This window comes from Ciconia boyciana, chromosome 4, assembly GCF_034638445.1.
Source record: "Ciconia boyciana chromosome 4, ASM3463844v1, whole genome shotgun sequence".
In the NCBI taxonomy this organism is placed as follows: Eukaryota; Metazoa; Chordata; class Aves; order Ciconiiformes; family Ciconiidae; genus Ciconia; species Ciconia boyciana.
In genome coordinates this window covers 52,071,686-52,094,805 of record NC_132937.1, presented here as the reverse complement: position 1 = coordinate 52,094,805, position 23,120 = coordinate 52,071,686, and the positions used below count along the sequence as shown (strand labels likewise).

General features: G+C 40.0%; 1 protein-coding gene across 6 annotated transcripts in view; it reads left to right on the top strand.

Moving 5' to 3' along the window:
* Positions 1-23,120, top strand: part of NFIB (nuclear factor I B) — a 182,480-nt gene that overhangs the window by 5,472 nt on the left and 153,888 nt on the right. For all 6 annotated transcript variants that reach the window (XM_072859930.1, XM_072859933.1, XM_072859929.1 and 3 more), the window contains exon 2: positions 997-1,528. In XM_072859930.1, coding sequence (XP_072716031.1) covers positions 997-1,528 — 532 coding nt within the window. The remainder of the gene's footprint in view (positions 1-996; positions 1,529-23,120) is intronic.

Below are 23,120 nucleotides of genomic sequence, written 5' to 3'. Positions count from 1 at the left end.
AAGAATGCAAAGTTTGTGCCAAGTTGCCATTTTTCATTGTACACCTCAGATTGATTTTTAAGGGGTTTAGAATAATTGCCACACTCATGTGATCAGTTAACAAATTAACTGACTCTGTGGGGCTTCAAAACCCACAGTGGAGCTCCCGGAAGAACATAAATGTAATTTTTGTTCTCAACTTCATAAACTTTTATTTTACAGAGTTTGGGGGTGGTAGGAGGGAAGCCTGAAGAGCTGAAAGTACAGAAGCTTCTGTTCAGGATTTGTATACGACACGCTGTGTCTTTTGCCCTCTTTCCCTTACTGTATACTGGTTTCTCTAGTTACCACCACTGGAATGGTGCTGTTTCAGTGCTGGAATGTTGGACGTTTGATAAGAAAATGGATCAAGTTTAATGGCGCATGCTCTTTGTGCCACCAGCAGTCTCTTGCTGAGAGCATGCTCCAAAAGCGGGAACTGTGTGGCATTACACTGAGCATGTATATGCTTTGTGTTTCTGTGCCACAGAGAAGAGAAATGAACTGTGGCATTCGCCTCAGCCTTCTGAACGTTTCTGCTCAGATTTTTTAAAACCGTATAGTGTCCTCTTTGTGCAATGGTACTTTTCTTGATGTTAGCCGTTCACTCAGATATTTAAATGTTAGAAACAGAACATCTTGATAGCATCTCTTTTAAATGATGTTGTCTCTGCGGTGTTGCGGGATGAAGTGAGGGGAGGCATACAAAATAAAATCTTCACATGGTTCTTTCAAAGGGTGAAATATGGGGAAAATGCGATTCTCTGTGTACTTTTTGTCTGCTGCCTGACAGCGGTAGTAATTGCATAAAAGGTGTTATGCAGAAATTTGCGTAAATTTAAAGTCTTTATTCTCTTTGTCTTGGATTTCACTTTAAGATTTTCAGAAACCTTTCTTGATACTGCTTTGATTATGAGAACTTACTGACTTTGAGTTTTCTTCTTCTCTTCTTTTTTTTCCCTCCACTTCTTTCCACAGGATGAATTTCACCCGTTCATTGAGGCACTTCTTCCACATGTCCGTGCAATTGCCTATACTTGGTTCAACCTTCAGGCTCGAAAACGCAAGTACTTTAAAAAACATGAGAAACGAATGTCAAAGGATGAGGAAAGAGCAGTCAAGGATGAGCTGCTTAGCGAAAAGCCTGAAATTAAACAGAAGTGGGCATCCAGGCTCCTGGCCAAGCTTCGCAAAGATATTCGCCAAGAGTTCCGGGAGGATTTTGTGCTCACGGTGACTGGGAAGAAGCACCCATGCTGTGTATTGTCCAATCCTGACCAGAAGGGTAAGATTAGGAGAATCGACTGCCTGCGACAGGCTGACAAAGTCTGGCGTCTGGATCTAGTCATGGTGATCCTGTTCAAAGGCATCCCCTTGGAAAGTACGGATGGAGAGCGGCTCATGAAATCCCCACATTGCACAAATCCAGCACTTTGCGTCCAGCCACATCACATAACAGTATCAGTCAAGGAGCTTGATTTGTTTTTGGCATACTACGTGCAGGAGCAAGGTAGGAAGCAGATTGTCATGTTTCTATGTTAGTATGTCAAACTCTGATTCCAAGTAGCCCTGTTTCCCCTATGGGCTGGCTTCCAGTGAAACATTGTTCTGTGGTCTATAGACGTAATGTGGGTACATATCCATATGTAAATCAGCATGTATACGTATATACTTACATACACACACATTCCTACAGACCTATGTAAATGACATTTATGTTTGACATACGTGCCTTGTTCTCTTTCAAGAGAGAGTGGGACATACCAAGGTAGTACTTCAGTTCCGCTGAAGTTGCCTCTTTTTTTGTCAAAAAGCAGCAATATACTGTGTAGTTTTTCCAGTTGTGCCTTCAGAAAACATTCATCTTGTTTTTCAAGTGGTTTGTTTCCCCCCCCCCCCCCAGTTCCCCCAGTGCTGTTTAGTAACAGATGCAGGTATGTGCAATTGCACAATCACAATAAATTCTACAAATATCTGTTATTGTCTTTGTAGTTACAAATAAACAGGAATTCATGCTTAAACTGATGAACCTACTATAACTTTGAAGAGCAATTGTAGACTTTCTCAAATCTATAAAATAAAACATGAAAAAACTTTAGCACAGAATTACTGCTTTGTAAATACCATATGTAGTCAGAATTACAGAATACAGTACTTAATGTTTTATTCCTATTTTACATCACTAGCTCATCTTACCTACCTGAGCCTTAAAACAAAGATCCAGGTTGTAATATTTGGAGAGAATTTTCCATGAAGTGTATATTTTCCTAATCACACTCGTATACTTCATTTTATTTAGCAGATAATTGAAGTGTGGAAAATTGCAGGAACACTACGGAAAAGCTTCTTAAACTTAGTTTGACAGAATGAAAATAAAAACAGGGCTTCTGATAATCATGTATCAGGGAAAAAACTGCTGGTCATCCTGCATATTCAGATAACAATACTCATAGGCAGGTTTCCCGAAATTGTACATGGCTGTAAGTAGATAAAGGTTTTTTTTCTCCAATACTAAGCCTTCTGAAACGCTTTTTCTCCGTGAGGGGACATTTTGGTTCTTTCTGGTGATTATACCATCCTCTAGACATCTTTGTATTGCTGACTGATCAGCAGTAATAAAGCATTTTTTTTAGTCGCAGATCTCAACTAGGGAAAGTTTGACTGGCCGCAGATGGTGGACCATTTCACAACTTGGCCTGGTAGTAGGCAGAAATGGCCTGCAGAAGGGCAGATGGCAGGCTGTTATCTGATGCCCGATACATAACTGCGGGATTTAACTGAAAAACAAATGGAATGGATTTTGTTAGTAACAAAAAAGTAAAATTGCATGTCTTCATTTTGTGTGTACTTATTCTTTAAAAGAACAGATACACAACACAACCTTTTTGTTTTCGGTGAATTTATCTTTTAGCATTTACTCACGCAAGTGGAGCACTATGTTTATGTGAACATATAAATAGGGTTCATTTTTTTGTATTATTCATAATGAAAAAATATGGTTCATTGTTTTGTTTTGTTTTTTTCCCCTGCTTGTATTTTTTGTATTTTTCTCTCCACAGCAGTAGACAACACTTAGATATTTTGCAGCGACTTTAAGTAGCTGCAGAGTCTGGCAAATCTGATCCCCAATAACACAGGAGGAAAGATTTATTTGATAGCGTTAAACAAAATAGCTTAATTACAAATAATTTGTACCTTTAAACTCCTTTTGTGAAGAAAAATTAAAATTATATTTTGAATACATATACTGCAAGACAGACCTTACTGATTAATTCTAATGGATTTACCTGTCTCTAAAAGTCAAAACTACAAAGGGAGACAAAACAGTTTAAGTAGCTCTTGAGCCAAAGAAGCTGGGGTCAGAGTGATCTTACACATTGTCCACTTTTATGTTGTTGGAAGCCAGTAACTTGAAGTGGGAGAAGGAATTGCAGGGCACAGCTGATTTTATTGATTTAAATGGATTGAGAATGTGAATTTATGTAAAACACTTGTCTAATCAGAAATGAGTAAGATAAGCATGCTGTAGTATTATAACTTTCAAAGTTACACGATGCTACTTTGAGAATATACTGGAAGATGAAGCTGGCTAATTTCTACGTACCAAGTCACCCTTAGTAGACCCTTTTGTTTACTGTAAACTGCATATATTTTGTATCTGTCTTGCTGCTTCACAGTAAATCTTTCGTTAACATCTGTTGGCTCTCTTCTTGAAGAAGTCATATTAAGTTATCTTGTATTTTTCTTCTGTTTTGTCAAACTTTGATTCTCTGTCCTCATTGAAAGCAGGTTAATTGTGGCACTTTGTAGTGCACTTGATTAAGGGCACCAGGCTTTGCAAAAGATAAGCATGAAGTCAACCAAAATGCTGCATTATACACATGCTGTTTTGCTTTTTATTTCTCTTTTAGAATATATAAACCCGCCTAATAGTATCATGTAAAAACTAAGTGGAGACATAGAAACAATTAAATCCCTGAATGAAATATGAAGAAGGAAATTAGCACATAAAATGAATAAAGGGGCCAAGTAGTTTGGTTTTTTGTTGCTTTAAAAAAGAAGATTAGGGGAAAAAAGAGGAGGAAGGATAGTTCGAGTGCCAGTGATGGTTGCCAGTGGCACCAGGATTGGCATCAGACCTTCTTTGTTTAGCCTAGGATGCCTGTGATTTGTTGGTTGGCATCCGCATTGCAGTGCAGAGTAATGTTACAATATATTGACAATTTCCAGATCTAGAAGTGTCAATAATCCTTTCAGTTCTTAATAAAAAGAGCTTCTACTTCCATGCCTGCCCTGAAAGAAGGAATAAGGACCAACCTATGAAGTTGTGTCATTGACCAACTTCATCTGGTTCTACTTTTTGCTCATTTCCTTCAGAATTCAGCATCTTTTTTTTTTCCCCTATTCTCTTTCTACTATCCACTTGTGCTTTAGGAACTTAAAAAAAAAAAAAAAAGAAAAAGGGGCTTGACATAGGTTGCAATGCTGCTCCTTTGACTGAAATGGAGGAAGAAAATGGCAAGTACACACTGTGATCAATGTTTAACATAAAAATAATTCTTAATCATAACACGCTTCTACGGGGCTCTGCTTGTTGTGTGTATCGGGTCCACCCTGGCCCCCCCCTCCCCCCCCCCAGTTTTTAAAAAGCTCAAACCTTGAAAATGGCATGAACGTTGTTTCTATTGACAAAACTGCCCTTTTTTTTTTTTTTTTTTTCTTTTTCCTTTTCTGTCAGGCATCACGGAGTGTCTATCATTTGGTATGAAACGCATCTCAGTCCATAAAATCATTTGATGGTATTTGATTCAGTGCAGCGCTTATGCTGTGTTCCCGTTGCTACAAGAACCGCCATTTTGTTTGTCGAGTGCCAGGAGAGGGGAAAAAAAAGGCAGACAATGTGCTTGATGCCAATAATGGTTGCCAGTGGCACCGAGGTTGGCATCAGACCCTCTTTGTCTAGTTGCTGAATGCCTTTGATTCGTTGGTTGGCATCCGCATTGCAGTGGGCACATTGGAAAGTTTTTGACAATCAGTGAATGAAAGCTGCAGTACTTGTTTGCTGCAACAGAACCCAGATAATATAAATCCCTTTTTCTGATAGATGTTTTACTTACTCTTACAATGGCTAATTAAAAAAAAAATTAAAAATTGCATTGCTGTTTTCTCTGAAACATAAAATATCGAGAGCAATGTGCCTCATCTGCAGAACTGCTAATTCCTGCATCATCTCTGCTGTTTTTTGCAGCATAAATAAAATGCAAACTTGATGTTAGGTGTTTCAGCACATACTGAATGAAGCATAGTAGATGTTGAGAAATGCTGTGGGAGTTTAAAGGACTGAAGCAAGGGTACATGTAAATGGTAAACATTTGTAAGTGTTTTTAAAGCATGTGCCTCTCGGAGTACATTTCTCAGATCAGTCATGTTACTGTTTACGCTCTCTTTTGTCCTTGTGTAAGAGTGATATAATTGGGGGAGCCCGCATCCCCAGCTGCTAACTCTGAAGTTGAGGGAGGGGAGGATCTTTTAAACTATCCAAGAAGGAGGGCAGAAAATAGACGCAGACATCCTTAGTCCGATACTGCTCAGGCACTCTTGTTTTTTAACTTCTTAAACCATCAAGATGTTGCTGCAGTTCCAGCTGCATGACTTCGTGACCAGGAAGTCAGCAAAAAAGACTAAATAATTTCTGTTGGAAGTTTCCTAGATAGTTAGCATTAATATTGCTTTCCGGTTAACTGCTATTATCTCGTTAATTAATAAGAAGGATTAGCAGCCCTACCCAAAGGGCTGCACAGAAGGAAGCCTGGCCTACGCGAGTCCCTGAATCGCCAGACTGTGTCCTGTCTCTTGGGGCGGGGGGGCAGGAAAAAAAGAGAAAGGAGGAGGAAGGCGACGACGGGGAGCGGGAGGGCGCGGGCTGGCGTCTGCAGCCCGGGCAGGGAGAACGTTGAGTGCGGGACCCTCCTGCCGTGCCGGCCGGTGGGACGGTTGCGGGTCCCGGCAACGGGGCCGGCTGGCGCTGGCACTGCCACGTGCCTCCCGCCAGCAGCCCTGGGCGAGGGGCGCGGGCGTAGCCCGTTTCTGGAAGAGTGCTTTCTGCGGTTAACAAGCGCGTTTCCGATCCCCTCAGCTGGGGCGCAGAGTGCTGCATCTGCCTTGATTCGAAACTGTTTTTACCTTGGCTTAGCGCTGTCGAACTGGTGATCCTTAGCCAGAAGGGGATGTCACGTTTTCACTTAAGACAGTCCTGGCAACGTGTATGCACTCTCTGACTTTGACAAACCTGTCCTCTCTCCAGGAGGAATGGTAACTCTTTTTTTAAACGTGATATATCTGAATCGCAGGAGTGGGGTGAACTCTCGGTGTATCAATGGCTTGATCTTTTTATTAAGCTTTTTGAGTTTCGTGAATTTGTTTTCACAAGGAGCTCAAATTCTGAAATAGGTTTGCGTAGTCATTTTCATGTTTCACTTTAGTTTTCATTTAGTAAGTATAGAAAATTGATAATATAGCAATATTATGGTAATACTTTTCATATTTTAAAATGAGAAATGGAATTATTTTGGTTAGTTTGCTGTGACTACGAGAAATTGCACTTAAAATCACAATCAAAAGTATGTTTTATGCAGTATCCTTTCTGCATAAGTCATATAATGGTCATATGTCTAAGTGTCACACCACCCAGATGGGTTTGCGACAAGGGTTTGCATTTCTTGTGTGCACTGATGCTTCCATGTACAATTAATAAAAAAATAATGGGCTTAGAAGAATCAGTCAATCTGTTGAATTGCTGATTGTTCCTACTTCCATTAACTTTAATGATTTGCCTCCTTCTGAATACTTTACCTGGGAACATACAGTAGAACATTTTACCTCTTTTGCAGAAGGATATGTCAAGATACAAGGTGATTTGTTGGAGTTTACACAGCAAATTATTAGTTACACTGGGAACAACAGGAAATAGAGCTTATTATTGCCTGTACCTATAGGCGTCTAGGTGCTCTAGGAGCTTGTTACTTACACAGTGAAATGGCATGCTGATTCCTTGCACTAAATCTCAATTTTGAATGAGAAAGCCAGTGCAGAAGCAGAAGTATGAGTTTATGCTTTATCTGCTTTCATATGAGAAGAGCTTTTTGTAGTTTAAGTATGTGATAGGGAATAGTAAACCTTTTTAAAACTTTGAATTACTTTAAGCAATTCCAGTCTATTCAGGCATGTGGAAAATGTAATTTTAAAAAACTTTTTGTGTCAACTGAAAAAGACACTGTATTGATTTATTTTCTAGTTTTCTAATGTAAAATTTTGGATGACTACTTTGTCGAGTATCTCTATTGTGCTGAAAATTACAGGCAGGGAAGATATTTGTCATTAGGAGATGGAGGTTAATTTGGTGTATATATACGGCTGTAATAATGTTTTTCAATTGATGATTATAGATACTTTGTTTATGAAGATGTGGGATATTAAACCATTTAAAAAGGTCACCCATCAATTTTCATTTTTCAGAATGTGTATGTGTGAACTGACATTCGGACAGTAGATCCGAAGAATTCAAAATGTGTATTTTTTTCTTTTTAATTTTGGTTTCCCTTAGAACAGGGTTGCGGGTTGTATGAAAGGTTCATGAGAAAGGAAGGGGAATTTTCTATATTTAATTTTACTGTTGCAGTCAGCAGTGAAAGATATATACATTTTAGGAAGGAGCTTTTAGCTTGTTCTGTTTTTTCTTACCTGATACACCAAGGGGAGTAATTTTCACAGGGTTAAATGACATTAATTGTGTTTAAGACAAAAGAGGCTTATGGTTAAATAAATTCTGTGCAACTAGTTGAAAATTTAGAGGTCAGTGTTAATTTATGAATGGCATTTAGATAGACAGCAAGAAGCTATAAAGTATAGAAAAGAATAGAAAAGAAAACAGAAGATTCTTGCTTCACGGTAGTTTCAGAGAGAAGAACAATACTGGGAACAAAAGAAAATGCTTTTAAACTATAAATAAGGCCACTAATTCATAAAGGAAATACTTCAAATAACAGCAGAGATTTATGTTTTAAATTTCTTAATTTTCATGCTTATTGAATTCATTGTAACTGTGAAAACGTCATTAAAATAATTAAACACTACCACTGCAGGTTGGATTTTAAAGTTAATTGCACGAGATTGCTGTCAAGTCTGCTTCTTTTTCTAGCTTTCCCTTCTTCCCTGCTTTTCCTCCTTCTCCTCCTCCCTGCTGCTTGTATAGTAATGTAGACATCTCAAGGACTGGTGGCCCTCTGAAGCTCTGGTCCTTGGAGCAGCGTACCACAGTGCCAAGCACAGTAATTCAAGAGGCTTCCTAAAGCGTTACGTTCCAGTCTCAACAGCAAGGTGGTATGTTGCTTTGCTGTAATCACTCAGGTTAGGATCATCTCAAGATCAAGTTAAATGGCTAACTTAACTGAATAGGGTTGCTCCTTCCATTGTGGGGTTGAGAAGAAATCCCTTATCTGGAGACACTTTCCAGATGCTAAGTGAATGTGAAAAAGGAAGAAGGTCTGTGTGATCAGCAAGTTTGTTTGACAGATGTCGAACAAGATGTCATTTGTTATAGGGAGGTTTAATGATTTTGCTGTGTCTCTCCTTTTTTATTTTTATTTTTTTAAACTCTGGTGGAACTTCTAGAAGCTGTTGTGAAAAACCTGGCTCAGGGCAGTGAAGCCTGGGTTAGAAGAGGTTTGAAAGGCTCTGAAGCTAGTAAAGGGGAAGTAAATCTTAGATTATTAGCTTTGTCCAAGAGAAAACAGAGTTGATTTGGGTGTGTATATTGTACTGTCTGGGAGTAGTGAATTTTGTGTGAAGTTGGGAACATTCTTCTAGGACAGCTGTTAATCTTTTCCCCCCACCTTTTTATTTACTGAAAAGATTACTTTTTTACACTCTCCCGCCCCAAACTGTCCTTTCAGAGAGGTTCTTTCCTTTTCTGAAGTACATTGTGCTTTTTTTATTTTAAATATATTTCTTTAGCTGTTTCTTAGGAACCTCATTACTGGCGTGTGACTTTTGTTCTAGCTTTTTTTTCACAGTCGGTGGGAGATGGGCACTTTGGACTTGGCTTTTGTGGGGGATTCTGTCTGAGGATGGGCTGATAGTCTGAAGTGTGTTTATCAATAATAGCGTTTCGGATGTTTTTAGCCAGCCTGAGGACCAGAGCTTTTGCCTTCATGCCCCATGACTGCTGTGTGTTACATCCCCCTTGCCCCCATGCCCCTTCTAAAGTCAGAAAGGCGACTTAAAATTATAGGGACATCGGAGTAATTTTAACTTTAGTTTCCTCCTGACTACTTACCATGTTTGGGACCTTCTAAACTACTTTTTTCACTCTAAGAAATAGAATTGAAATAAGGGGAAGTTGCTGTGATACGGCACTGGGGAAAGCATGGTGCAAAAGCTTAGCTGAAGCCCATTCAACCATTAAGTGTTCTTTTCCCTCGGAGAAACCTTGCACTTTTTAACAATAACTACCTGGAAACTTTTATGTTTTCCAGTGTCCTTCCATAAAAGCACCTTCACTAAAGGTATCTCTATGGCTTTAAGTGGGCTTTTAATTATGTCCCCCATCCCCCGTCCCCCCCCCCCCCGAAAAAATACACATGGAAATTGAACAATACAGTTCCCCTTTTCTTCCTTAGAGACTGAACAGGAAAGCCAAATGCAAAAATGAACAGTTAGTGAACTCTATTTGAGAAACTCAGTGTGTCTGTCGAGAAATTAGGAAAAAAGATAAGTTTTCTTATACGGGTTTGATGCAAATGCTGTGCACAAGTAAGCATATTCTATATTATTTGCAGTTATTTGACAATTGAGAATTTTAAACATTTAGGTCTTGAACATATTGTTTATATATTTGTCTTCCCAATCTTCAAGTTATATTAACCTGAATTACTACACATATTTTCATAAAGGATGAATTTAAACAAGTGAAAGATAAGTATGAACTGTTTATCTTAAATCCAGCATTGTATTTTAACTTCTAGTCAGTTATCTTGCCATATCCTTCACAAGCTGTCTTCTGAGAAGATGTCATAGGATTTATACATTTTTCTTTAAAACAGAAACAAAGAAATGTGCACACATTAGAATCCAGTAATTACAAACTCCATGTCTTTAGAAATTAAATATAATTAAAATATTTACGGAATATGTATTTTTTGCTTGTGAATTATATTGGCCTAAAATGCCAAACAATTTTCAGCCTTTTTTGATGAAGCGATTAACAAGGAAGTGCTGGATTTGCTTAGAAGATTATTACGGAACTGCCTTGTGTCTGAGAAATAGCAAGTATATTTACTGCAGCATCAGTTTTCCATTGCATGATTAATGCCATTGAAAATGATGCCAGACGCCTTGAAAGGATGACTATGCTCCAGTGTCCCTGATTTAAAAGTGTGAAAACATCTCCTAGTCAAGATAACTTGTATTTTATTATTCTGACATCTGCAGTTTCTGGACGGATTACCTTAAATTTGTTATGCCATGTTAAAAGATGTGTTTTACGAGGCTGGCCTCAGCTCCTGGCCTTAGTGTCAAGAACCCTGCTACATGATGCAACATGTCTTGTTAGGTTTAATTGACCAAAGCCCGTTTGTTAAAAGAATTCACTTGTGCTGTAACTCATGCCCAGGCCAAGTTGCTACCTGAATCTCTTGACCTTGGCTTGTCTGGGTCATGAAATGGCCGCGAACTGCTTGACCTCTCCATTGTTCAGCAGCCGCTCCGCTTCCTCCGGTTCTTTGTGGTAATTGCTGACAAGAAGACCTTGGCCCTGAATTTACACCCCAGTGGGTTTCATGGTGTCCCCCCAGAGCGGCCGTGTCCTCCCTTGGATGTGCTCCTGATGTCACCAGCTTTTGTCTGCTGACAACGATGGGGACAAATTGACAGCCCTCCATAGTGGAGGAGGTGGAGGGAGGATTTCTAGGGGCTGGAGGGAAGCTCTGTCCTCTCAGGCTGCAGTGCCTTTCTCTTCTGTTAGGGTGCATGGGTTTGCTATGCTTTTCAAGGGCAAACACCATCAGTCTTAGTTGGTCCCATTTCACTGTGAGCATTGTTTGAGTGGGATATGCTGGGAAGGAGGTTCTGCTTTGAAAATGTTTTGTGATGAAAATGAAATGTGTATGCACACCACTTCTATTTTTAGGAAAAAAGAGTCATCAAAATAATTTATTGACATGAAGTGGAGGAGCATTTCATGTCAGTGTCATAAGTGGCTATTTGATTTCCTTAGTACCAAGACATCATTTTCTTAAAGACCCAGATTGTATTCAAGAGCAACTGTGGTCTCTAAAGCAAAGGACTTTACATGCTGTGCTTAATGCAGTATCTAAACTTATCAAAAGGGGAGAAAGAACAATCTTTGTCTTCTGCCTTTTTTTTTTTTTTTTTTTTTTTTTTTTTTGTGAAATGCTTTGTTTCCAGGGGAAAATACTTGTCCTTAAGAATCACTCTTGGTGAGGGGGGCAGTCATTGGCCCCATATCCCAACAGGCTGCCTACTGTTAATGTCCCTGACACTAATGCCAGCTTCTTGATGTAGGCTTTGTGCTTCCCGTAATTGCCTGCAATTTGACTGTTAGGACAGTTTAGTTTTTTGAGATGGGCATTACGTCTAATCATCTGCTGTATTGTGCCAAGGTTTTAAGAAGCAGTGCCTTTTGAAATCAGTGAGTGAGTCTGTTGAACAACTGATGGCATGATACAGCCTTGCCTGGGTTAAGAAAGCTCATATGCTAGTACCGGTACTATTATAAAACAAGTAAATTAGTAATCCAGTGGTCATCAGGTAATTGTTATGTTCTTAATTTAAGGCCTTAGCCTGAAAACTTTGCTCATGTGAGTAGATTTTGTCAATCAAATTGACTTCATTTAAAACATATTTTCTTCCACAGCACTATGCGCTGACTTTTGAAGCGTATGATCAGGTTTATATTTCCACAGTCCACCTGATTTCTCTGTCGACTCATTCATTCTTTTTTGAAAAAGAAAAAAAATATCAGGTTGTATGTGTACATACAGCATTCCTGTGCACTTGTAAATGACCAGCCCTTTTCCTTCAGTGTGAAACTCCACAATCTAGGTGTGATTTTTAATTGCGGTTGTATAGTTCCTCTGAAGGAAGAGGGTGGGAATGCTGACGCGAGGAGCTTGAATGCTATCACTGTGACGACAACGTAAAGTATGACTCAATGTTTAGATGCAAGGACTTCAAAATCCTTGCCCTGGTCCCCAGCCCTGCTGCGGCTCCCCGGGTGACTGCGGGCAGGTTACTTAGTCTCTCCGTGCCTCCGGCCCCAGGGAGAGCGAGCACCGCTCGCTTCAGCACCGCCACAGCGAGGGTTGCGAAATACTCAGATATGTACTGGCTGAAAAGTTATAACCCTTCCTGTATTTCACTGCAAGGAAAATCTGTGCGCCGGTGCCCAGCCCCCAAGTGGGCTCTGTGTTATAAAGAAATGTCTTACCCGGTTTTCTCATGCCCGGACGGAAGAAACTTGCCCAAGCAGGGAGGGCCCGCACAAAGCATTCCTCCGCCGCAAGCCCTGCGGTGGTACCGCTCCGTGGGAGAGGGTGTCGGGGAGAAACCGTGCAGCGGAGTCGGCCCGCCACAGGAGACTGGGCCTGTGCTGGGAGCGCTCCTCGGGTCGCCCGTGCTTCAGTCCGCAGGAGCTCTGGGCAGGGCTGCCTTGAGGGTGGGACCATGGTGCAGGGACTTCGGTGTGCTCATGGAGCTGTCTGAGTTGTCTTGCCCCGTGAGTGAAGGGAAAAAATACTTTAGACAGAAAGATAAAAGAAACAGTCATCGTGGGCAGTTATATGTGTGTTCATCCGGCTGGCCCAGCACAGAGAAGGCATCTGCAGTGCCTGCAGGGGTGGCCTTTGAGCTCACTCTGGTCCCCATCCCTCTCCCCACTCTGAGGCCAGGTTTTTCAGTCAAGAGGGCCCGTAGCTCAGACCAGGGCACACCAGCATGGAAGGAGGATGGATGGTCAGGAGTTTGGGCTGAGGTGTGAGAAACCCAAGCTAATGTAACAGTGTGCTTGTGTCTGGAGTATGCTGGTCATCCTGTTTCATCTCCCAGACTTGGGCAGGTCTGGTCTATGAGGCAGCTGAGGGGGAAGCCATTGGTTTGTAAGGGGTTAGTCCAGGGTCTTGTCTTGGAGGGCCTACCTTTCCCTGAAGCCCCCGCTGATTGTACTGAAACTGTCCTAATAGTATTGGACCCACTGTGCCATCTACTTTTACCCCTTAAGTTATTGCTTTCCTCATTCCTTCCTTTATGATGATATTTCAGGGTCGGTAATGAGCCAGCTACAACATCAACACCTACAAAATTACTGTGTCTACTTCTCAGAGTGGGAAGTAACATTAGCTTACGAAAATGAAAAGGAGTCTGTCCATGCACTTTCCCCAGGAGATACTGAAACAATGGAGTTTACAGCTAACCGAGGGTTAACATCAAAAGTTATTCTATTGTTTATCTTCCAGTTAAAGAATAACCAGCTTGTGCAGAAAGGAGAATTGGAAAATTGATTGGGCTGTCTGAATTCAGGCACATAATTTAAAGTAATCTATATCCAGTTGTGATTTTACCATATATGCATTCATAGGTGAGTTCACTGCCTGCAGTTCAGTCATCTATAAAGGCTTAGGCTGTAGGAGTTATGGACTTCTTTGGTTTTATTAAACCTGAGGGCATTTTTTTTTAAAAGCTATGTGTAATTACTTTAACTGGCTTAATTGTTGCCTTTTTTTTTCTTTAGTTAAGGAAACATATCACATTGTTACATAGAGCATAAGAATTGTTTCTGCATTTTAACTATAGTGAGGAGTGCTGGTATATTTTAAAACATGTGTCTAATCTTGCACTGTCATACACAAATGCAGTGTATGTATATAGTTCTCCCTGGCCTTTCACATATTTTTTTTCACTATATTGCTGCTATAAGTTGAATATTGTGGGACAAGAATGATAGTTGTCCTGTAATGATTTCTGTTCTATTTACAGCCTCCAAATAAAGGAAAAGCTGCTTATAGTAAAATGAGGATCACTGGTCTTTCAGTAATTAAATAGACTTGTTATACTGCATTAATCCTTTTTGGAACATTTGGAATGACTTCTTAGCACTCACAAACACAGCATTAGGGCCAGCAATTAATCCGTTGTTTGTCCTCCAACATTTGTGTGATGTAAAGCATGTGCGTTCAAAGACGTATTTCAGGTTTAGGTCTAGGATCATTGCAGAGTCAAATAATGATATTGATCATTCAGTAGTGTGAACCAAGACCTAGAATGAGGATGCAGCAATTGTTAGAAGGACTCACACACCACTAATTACATCCAACTGAAAGGACTTGTGGTGTAATGGTGTTCAATGCTGTCTAGTTTTGGGTGCTGCACATGAGAAAAAAATGTGTGAATTATTTGGAGGTAGCCAGAAACTTTCTAGATTTCTGATCAGCCTTCCTTGTAGATAGGACAAGAAGTAAAGGCTTAACATTTCATCAGGAAAGATTGTGTTCAAGAAATAAAACCAGTAACTTTCTAATGATGAAGGCAGTATAGACTGGGAGAGGAGAATGTGTTATTTCTATCAAGGACAGGTTTAAGAAGCATCTACCAAAATGACACACCTAAACTTGATCAAGTTGTCCAGCAGAGAGGTGGTTCAGGTGAACTCCTGAAGTCCTTTGTAACCTCAGGGTCCAATGATGTTGATGCAGTAGTCAAATTTGCAATGAGCTTTGACTTCACAAATAATGAGCAAATAAAATCACCCGAACTTTCTCTCAGACTTTTGCAGTTTTGTAATTGCTTTCCTGGACATAGCCTGGACATAGCCTGCTTAGTTTTCTTTGATCAGAAGGGCATACTAATTCTCTTGGTTCTGTGCTGGAGCCCTGTGCTGTTTTCCTGCATTGTTAGCAGTAATTAACTTGAAGCATGGTGCAGAGCATTAGCTTCTGAGCCTAGGTTAAATCAGCAGAAGAGTCTTATGTTCCTACGGTATGTAGTCTTAGAACACATTATCCTATTGCAGTAAGATAAAAATGTTTTTAAATATAGTCCAGCCAGTTTGACCTTGTCAGAATTCAAGCCATATTAATGGTAACTTGGGCTTGCTGACGCGTTTCACAGTAGGACGAGCATTAACACAGAACTCCCTATTCCATCTGGTGAGGAACCTACAGAGAAGGCTATACATAGACTTTTTCTTAAATTCCATATTGTGGTATAATGAGATATTCTGTCTTCCCTGTGCTCATGACACTTCTCTTGCCATTGATAGGCACCCTGTGTCTGAGACCAACAGATGCAGTTCGGAAGACACACTATAAAGCAACAATATTAGGTCATATAGATATGACTGCTGAATAGTAATAGTTATGGGTTCTATTTTGGGAAGCAGTGATTAAAGACAGTTTTATTGTAGCAAATGTATGTATGAAGTCCCCAGCTTTCATTGTAATGCCCTGGAAACAGGTGTCAAAATGCATAGAACAGAATTTAATGATTCATCTACACATTGCATATAAGTTACAGAAAAGCTTTAGAATTTTTAAATTTGATTCTGCTAAAGTTTGCCTACATGGTGTAACACAGTGATATGTAAAGATATCATGGTGAGGTCTGAGCAAGCTCACGTGGGTCCTGAAAGCAGCAAAACTGCATTCATATGGCATCTTCATGTGGTTTTATGTACACTGCTCCTGTGGGTTCCCCACAGGATGATGTGGACCTACTCTGGAAAAATATGCCCACTGGAGCAACCACAGCAGGCTCATTTGAACTTCTCTCAGTTATATGTGTATTTTATTTTCTAATAATAATATATGCATATGAGTCTGACTGTGTCCGTTGATGTGGTGTTTGATATGTAGTTTCCAGTTTGAGTGAATGGTGTTTGGCACACATCCTAGTTATTATGTATATTATTGACAAGGATGCCTTACTTCAGTTCTCAAGGCTGGTTTCTGTATCAATGGAAGCATATGACCTATTTGAAAGTGGCACATAGAATCACAGAATCATTTAGGTTGAAAAAGACCCTGAAGATCATTGAGTACAACTGTAAACCTAGCACTGCCAAGTCCACCACTAAACCATGTCCCTAAGTGCTATGTCTACACATCTTTTAAATACCTCCAGGGATGGTGACTCAACCACTTCCCTGGGCATCATCTTCCAATGCTTGACAACCCTTTCCGTGAAGACATTTTTCCTAATATCCAATCTAAACCTCCCCTGTTGCAACTTGAGGCTGTTCCCTTTCGTCCTATCACTTGTTACTTGGGAGGAGAGACCAACCCTCACCTCACTACAACCTCCTTTCAGGCAGTTGTAGAGAGCGATAAGGTCTCCCCTCAGCCTCCTTTTCTCCAGGCTAAACAACCCCAGTTCCCTCAGCCGCTCCTCATAAGACTTCTGCTCTAGACCCTTCACCAGCTTCGTTGCCCTTCTCTGGACACACTCCAGCCCCTCAATGTCTTTCTTGTAGTGAGGGGCCCAAAACTGAACATGGTATTTGAGGTGCGATCTCACCAGTGCCATGCTGGCATATTTCTCGTTGCCTGGGTGGCAGACACCTGGGCAGCAGAGTAAGTGCATTGCTGGACATCACAGGTGACGAGCAGATGTGACAGCATTTCCCAGCTTCCCAGAGTAAGTGTCTCTACAGAGGCCACTATCACTCCTTATCTTTTTTGGAGTCTGTCACCATTTGACTGCTTGGTGCCATGGGCTGCGTGTGCCTCCTTGCCAATGGAAACTGCAGCAGTAACCCAGCTCCCGCCAGAACCTGGGGAGATGCACGGAGTGGGTGAGGTGAGAGAAGACAACGCATGTGGGGCTAGGGAGGAGTGGGCAGGGAGTGCAGCAGAGAGTGCCCAAGGTTGGGTGTGAGGAGGGGGTGGTGGACCACGGCATCTCCATTGCCAATGGCACCAATTTTGAAACCCCTGCGCTAGACAGGTCTGTTGACTTGTGAATAGTAGTCTTTCTTCTTCTGTCTCCATGGTAACCCAAAGTTACTGTATACAAAATGTTTGCAGCTCCAGGTTTTGATGTTGGGAGAGGATAATATGCATATCCAATGTTGTGTTCCATTTAGGAAAAATAAAAAAATAAATAAAGGAGGAAAGAATCTTTATTTTTTCCCCTTTCCCCAGTTTTGTAAATACAAAGGGCATTCTTCTTGTATTTTGTACATTAATATGGATCAGGTCTGATCTCTTTGAACTTTGTTTGACTCAGGAGGGGTTGTTTTACAGTAGTGTAAAGTCCTAATGCTGAATTCCTGTTGCAAGGACTGTGTTCAGATTCGTACTGCTTCTGTAAAGGGTGCTCGGCCTGTTCAGGAGATATTCTGGTGTATTGGGTTCCCAGGCAACAAAACTAGAACATGTATGACTGAAGCACTGCAGACTCTCTAGACTGTATACCTAATCCTGCAAATCCCTATTTACATAAATCCCACTGATTTCAAAGGGTCTGCACATGAGAAAGCAGGTTTTACAGGATCAGGCCATTCTTCCTAGAGACCAACATCTGTTGCACCAACTGTGATAATCTCATGACTGTTAAAGAAAACTCTGAGGAAACATTTTATCTGGGCTAAAAGAAAGCAGCAAAAAAGTAACACTCCTGTCTGTTGCTATAAAGTGGATTATTACAAAAGGCAACTCTCTGTATATACTGTGTTGCTCCTCTGTTCCCTTCTTGCATATTTTTATTTACTTGAGAGAAAACCCTATATGTAGCTGTGTGGTGTTACTGCTGTTCTTCACCTGTGTTGTATAAAGTTTGTGTGCCAGACTACAGATATTGAGATATTTTTAGACACCGAAGGAGACCTCTGGCATACAGGTTAATGACTGTCAGTTTCTTGCTTTTGGAGTTCTTGGAAACTGAGAAAGAAATGCCTTCAGTAAAATTTTAAGGTATTTTGGGTCTTGCAGTTCAAGTCTATGCTAAATTTTGGCTCTGGCCAAATTAACTGAAGTAGTACATTCAAAGAGTTCACTTGGCATTCACTGTGGAACAGTGGATGGTCAATTGGTAAGACTGCAAGGAAGAAAGAAATCTGAGCTAAAGCAAGTGGTGGTCTTGTTGGGAAGAGTAGAATCCACTTCCTTTGCTCTCCTCTAAGAACAGCTAACACCTGCATAGCTGTGGTAGCACTTACTGCAGCTGGAGTTGAATATCTCTTGTGACTTCCACTTGGAGGTCTGGTGTGGAAGGGACAATAGGCTCCTGCTTTACCTTGGTTGGCTCCCAGTTCCCGAGGGCCTGGTTTCATGACACACAGGAGTGTGTGGAGTCATAGCGCTGGGCTCATTTGATGTGTAGTCTGGAGATTTCATGTGTATGTTTGCTGCATGGCTTGGGCTGTGCAGCTGAAGATAGAAACGAGATATTATTCACTGTCCCTTGCAGCACAGATGTTATAATAAAACAGCTGTAGAACATATAAGAGAAAGAACTTGGCAGCTCAGTTCGGCCTTTTGTGTGTGCGGGGAAGACCTCCCTGAAGTCCAAAAGCGATGCGAGTCTACATCAATGATGCAGTGCATGCACAACAGTTCTAGCATCTCCCCCATGTTTTGGATTCCCTGCACTTAAAATTTACAGGCAGTCTGCACATGACAAGGACAGTGGCCTGGGGTTTCCATGAGCCTTATAATGGGCAATAAGCTACTGCTACTCATGTCATCAAAGCAATGGAAAAAAACGGGCAAGGTGGCAAATATGCTGACAGTGCTAGCTTGCTGTCAGAAGCTGCAGTTGGTGGACAGAGGCATGCTATTCCTCTAGACTATAGTATATTCTTGACACTTTTCCTGATAACTTTGAATATTTCAGATGATTACCCTTTTACTAATTTCATAGTAAAATAATGTTCAAAGCCTAATAGACAAGGCTTGAGGGGTCTGTATTTGGACTGATATGCAAAAGCCAGAATATAAATGAAGCTTGTGTTCAGTTCAACTTGAGAATGTAACATGTTCAAAGATAGTGCTTTCATTCACAAGCTGTAACTTTACGGCATCTTTTCTTCTCAATATCTTTTCTGGTTATTATGAATTAAATTTCCTTAAATGTGCAAGATTCATAATTAAGCAGACTTTTCATTAGGGGAACAAATGCTTTCCTATCAGTTTTTTTGCTATGTCACCTGTGTCTCCACACTGTAGTTACCCCAATTCCTCCTGCCCTATCATAGGTCCAAATTTTCCCTTAAGTTTTAAGGTGTGAAGTAATTGGGAATTACACTTTTAATGATTTATAATGAGATTTTAACTGTTCCACTTTGCTGAGAAGTAATTGCTTTTGTGAAGTGGACAGTAACTTTTTAGTGTCTATTTTCTAGATTTTATATTGAGCTCTATGGAAGATCAGATCTATTCTAAATGTGCAACTTAAATCAACTATACTATGCTTAAAAAAGCAGAATGGAGAGGATTATCAAGTGAAATTGCAAAATGTAAACCTCCAGGGAACAGTTCTTGGGACTGAGGGCAAAACAATTTATACATTTATTTTCATAGACATTAATAGGAAACATTTGGGAAAAAAAGACATGCAAAATCTCTATAAAGTTTATTTCTATAGGAAAAAAAAATCAAGAGAACCCTTGTGCTAATTTTGTGTATTGAGATATTGTCATCTTCATTTGCTGGGAGCAATTAGTTAATTCAGTCAGCAGGGTTTTTTTTGGAACTGCACAGAAGAAGTATTCTCAAAATAGCAAATGTATAAGGTCAGTTTGCTCAAATTGTGCACGCTATTTCACCCGCCTCCCCTGCCTCAACCCCCAAGGAATACTGTCAGTTCTTTATGGTCTGAATTTATCTTTTGCTTGTGTTAGGTTAAATCCAAATAGTGTGACAAACATTTGTAGTGCTTTTAAATTTCACTGGACTTTTGTTGTTGTTGTTTTGGTTTGGGATTTTGTTTTTGATATCTTAGAACAATCCTTGCCAGGATTTGCAAATACAACATTACAGCAGATTGTGGCAGCATGGGAAGAAGGTGGAAATTATTCTAAACAAGAAGGAAACTAATTAGTTTGGAAGAATAGTTCATTGGTTTTTTTAGAAGACTGCTTGTAACAAGTGATTCCTTGTCACATTCTGCATAGTTTTCTATATTGCAATCTTGTATCTCAGGACAAGTAATGTTCTTCTTCATCAGAACTAAGGTTCCTTGTTAAGTCATTAAGATAACAGGATGTCCTGTCATTCTGCTGTGTTACAGGGCTCTTGCTGAAGGTGAACACCTTTGGAATCCGAAAACAGTTTCTCATTATTTCCTTCTTAAAATAACATGCTGTCTCCTGGCTACCTGAGTGAAGCAACAGTTACTTGTATAAACATGCTACTTTATCTTGCTGCTTCTAGAAATGCTTTTACACAGATTTGAAACTCAGTGTCTGAGAGGAGAAGGAATGCATGTTTTTGAGATTGGTGTCCTCCTGTGCCTCAGTTCAGCACCAAGCACGACAGGATCTTCATCCCTGTTGAGATCATGGTATATAGTGGTATTTCAAACACTTAGTGTGGAGTCTCTGTGCTAAAGCAATACTCGGCTTACTACAGCTGCATTCCAACCTGCAGGCTGTGATTCTCATCACTTTCTTATTGCTAAATAAGACAAATCATTAAACTGATAGGTCCGTTCATTTGTGATAATGTATTCTGAACATACATTCTAGAGGTCTTCCGGTATGAATAAGTGTCGTAGTTTAGCCCCAGCCAGCAACTAAGCACCACACAGCCGCTCGCTCACTCCCCCCTGGTGGGATGGGGGAGAGAATCAGAAGAGTAAAAGTGAGAAAACTCGAGGGTTGAGATAAAGACAGTTTAATAAGTAAAGCAAAAGCCGCGCACACAAGCAAAGCAAAGCAAGGAATTCATTCACTGCTTCCCATGGGCAGGCAGGTGTTCAGCCATCTCCAGGAAAGCAGGGCTCCATCACACTTAATGGTTCCTTGGGAAGACAAACTCCAAATGTCCCCCCCTTCCTTCTTCTTCCCCAGCTTTATATACTGCGCATGACATCATATGGTATGGAATAGCCCTTTGGTCAGTTTGGATCAACTCTCCTGGCTGTGTCCCCTCCCAGCTTCTTCTGCACCTGGCAGAGCATGGGAAGCTGAAAAGTCCTTGACTAGTGCAGCAACAACTACAACATCTCTGTATTATCAACACAGTTTTCAGCACAAATCCAAAACATAGCCCCATACCAGCCACTGTAAAGAAAATTAACTCTACCTCAGCTGAAACCAGGACAACAAGAAAGTACTTTTTCACAAGCATGAAGAGATAGGTATGTTCTACATCACATTCTTTACAACAACTATTGCCTTTGTGTATCTTACCTCTGGCCCTAAAATCTAAAGGCAGTGGAGAAATACTGCTCTCATGCTTGTAAATGCTTAGGCTTTTTCCTATGATAGTTGTCAAAATACCTGTCAATAGAGGAAACCCTGGAAAGCAGCTAAGGTTTTATTTTAGAAAAACAGATTTCTGTTAATTGTAGTGAACACTTAAGTTTCTTAATCTTTATAGTTGTACAAAAGCTTAATACGCCAAATCAGATAGCAGGAGACGTTGTAGATAAACACAGTTATGCTTTCAACTTTACTGAGACAGAAATGAAATAGGTTTTGATTAAATTTTACTTGTTTGAAAGAAAACAAACAAACTAAAGTATATATATAAACTTAAAGGATGAGTTCACCTTACTGGGTTGTGCTGGGAATGTCTGGTTCTCTTTGAGAGTTCAGTAGATGGTGGTTGTTCTTGTGATGCTGTCATTGCTATTGATGCAAATAGGATAATTTGTGAAAGTCTCTGACCTAAGAAATTCTAGGACCACAGCATATGTTGCTATGAATTCTCTTTAGATCAATTATTCATTTTAATTTTATTAGTAAATTCGTAGTGTTTTTAGAGTGGCAATACCTGTTTCTCCATTTTTGAATTTCAAAACTCTTCAAACACAGCTATGAGTTTTTATTTTTGACTGTCAATGTGCATAAATGCATAGGCTTCAGAAGCAAAAATATCTAAAAGAGTGTTTTTCAATCTGTAGTGTACAGATTACCCATTTAAGTAATCTGCTGTCTGTCCATGGAATCATATCAAACAGTGTGTTTAATAGCCTTTTAAATTAAATGTTTAATTACAAAAGTACATGGTGGCTTGTAAGAAATGGTGGATATTATTAGTGTAGTGTTCATTGATAAAAAGTGTTTGGGTAGCATGGGCAGTTCTTTTGCAGGCAGTTCAAACTCTCTGTAGAAGAAGTGAAAAAAAATTGCACAATTCAAGAGTATATTTCTATCAGAACACTTAAGAGGTTAGTCTTGGAAACCACAAAAGTATGACTCTGGCACAGCTTTAATCCAGATAACGGTATCAAAATAAAAGTGTCTTACAGACTTTATGAGTTGAAGACACTTTTTTTTGCTACACAAAGTAAATACTTGAACGTGCATGGCAGGTAGTGTTCTCACACATTTGTTGAGAAGTGAGAAATCTGAGGCATCTAAGCAAGTCCAGATTTTTAAGAAGGCTCTGCTTTATAATGTGAACACATTTGTTCATGTGAATGAAATGAACTTTTGGTCTGCAGCGAATTAGTGTAAGCCAGAAGTGACCTTGATGTGCTTTCTGGCATGATCTTTATTATTGCTGTGGTTGGCTTTCCTTTTTTTGTTTTTAGGGTTTTTTTGTCTCCTTTACCTATATTGTCAAAACACGGTTATTTGTAGTGTGTATGTTCACTAATAGCAGTTCATCTCTGCATGGTTTACAGACAGAGTTAGAAGCCAACAACTATAATTACATCCATGTTCCTAGCTTAGCAGCGAGCTAGGAAAGTGAAGTTAAAGTATGCCATTGATGCAGTACATCCAGTAAGAATTACAGGGTAAAATCATTGCTATACATTCTTTTGGTTTCGTGATAATTGTTACTTAAATTTGGTTTTGGGGGGTTTACCACCACTCTTTGTTGTGTTTATGTGACCACATAAAGAGCACTTAAGGTTCTGTG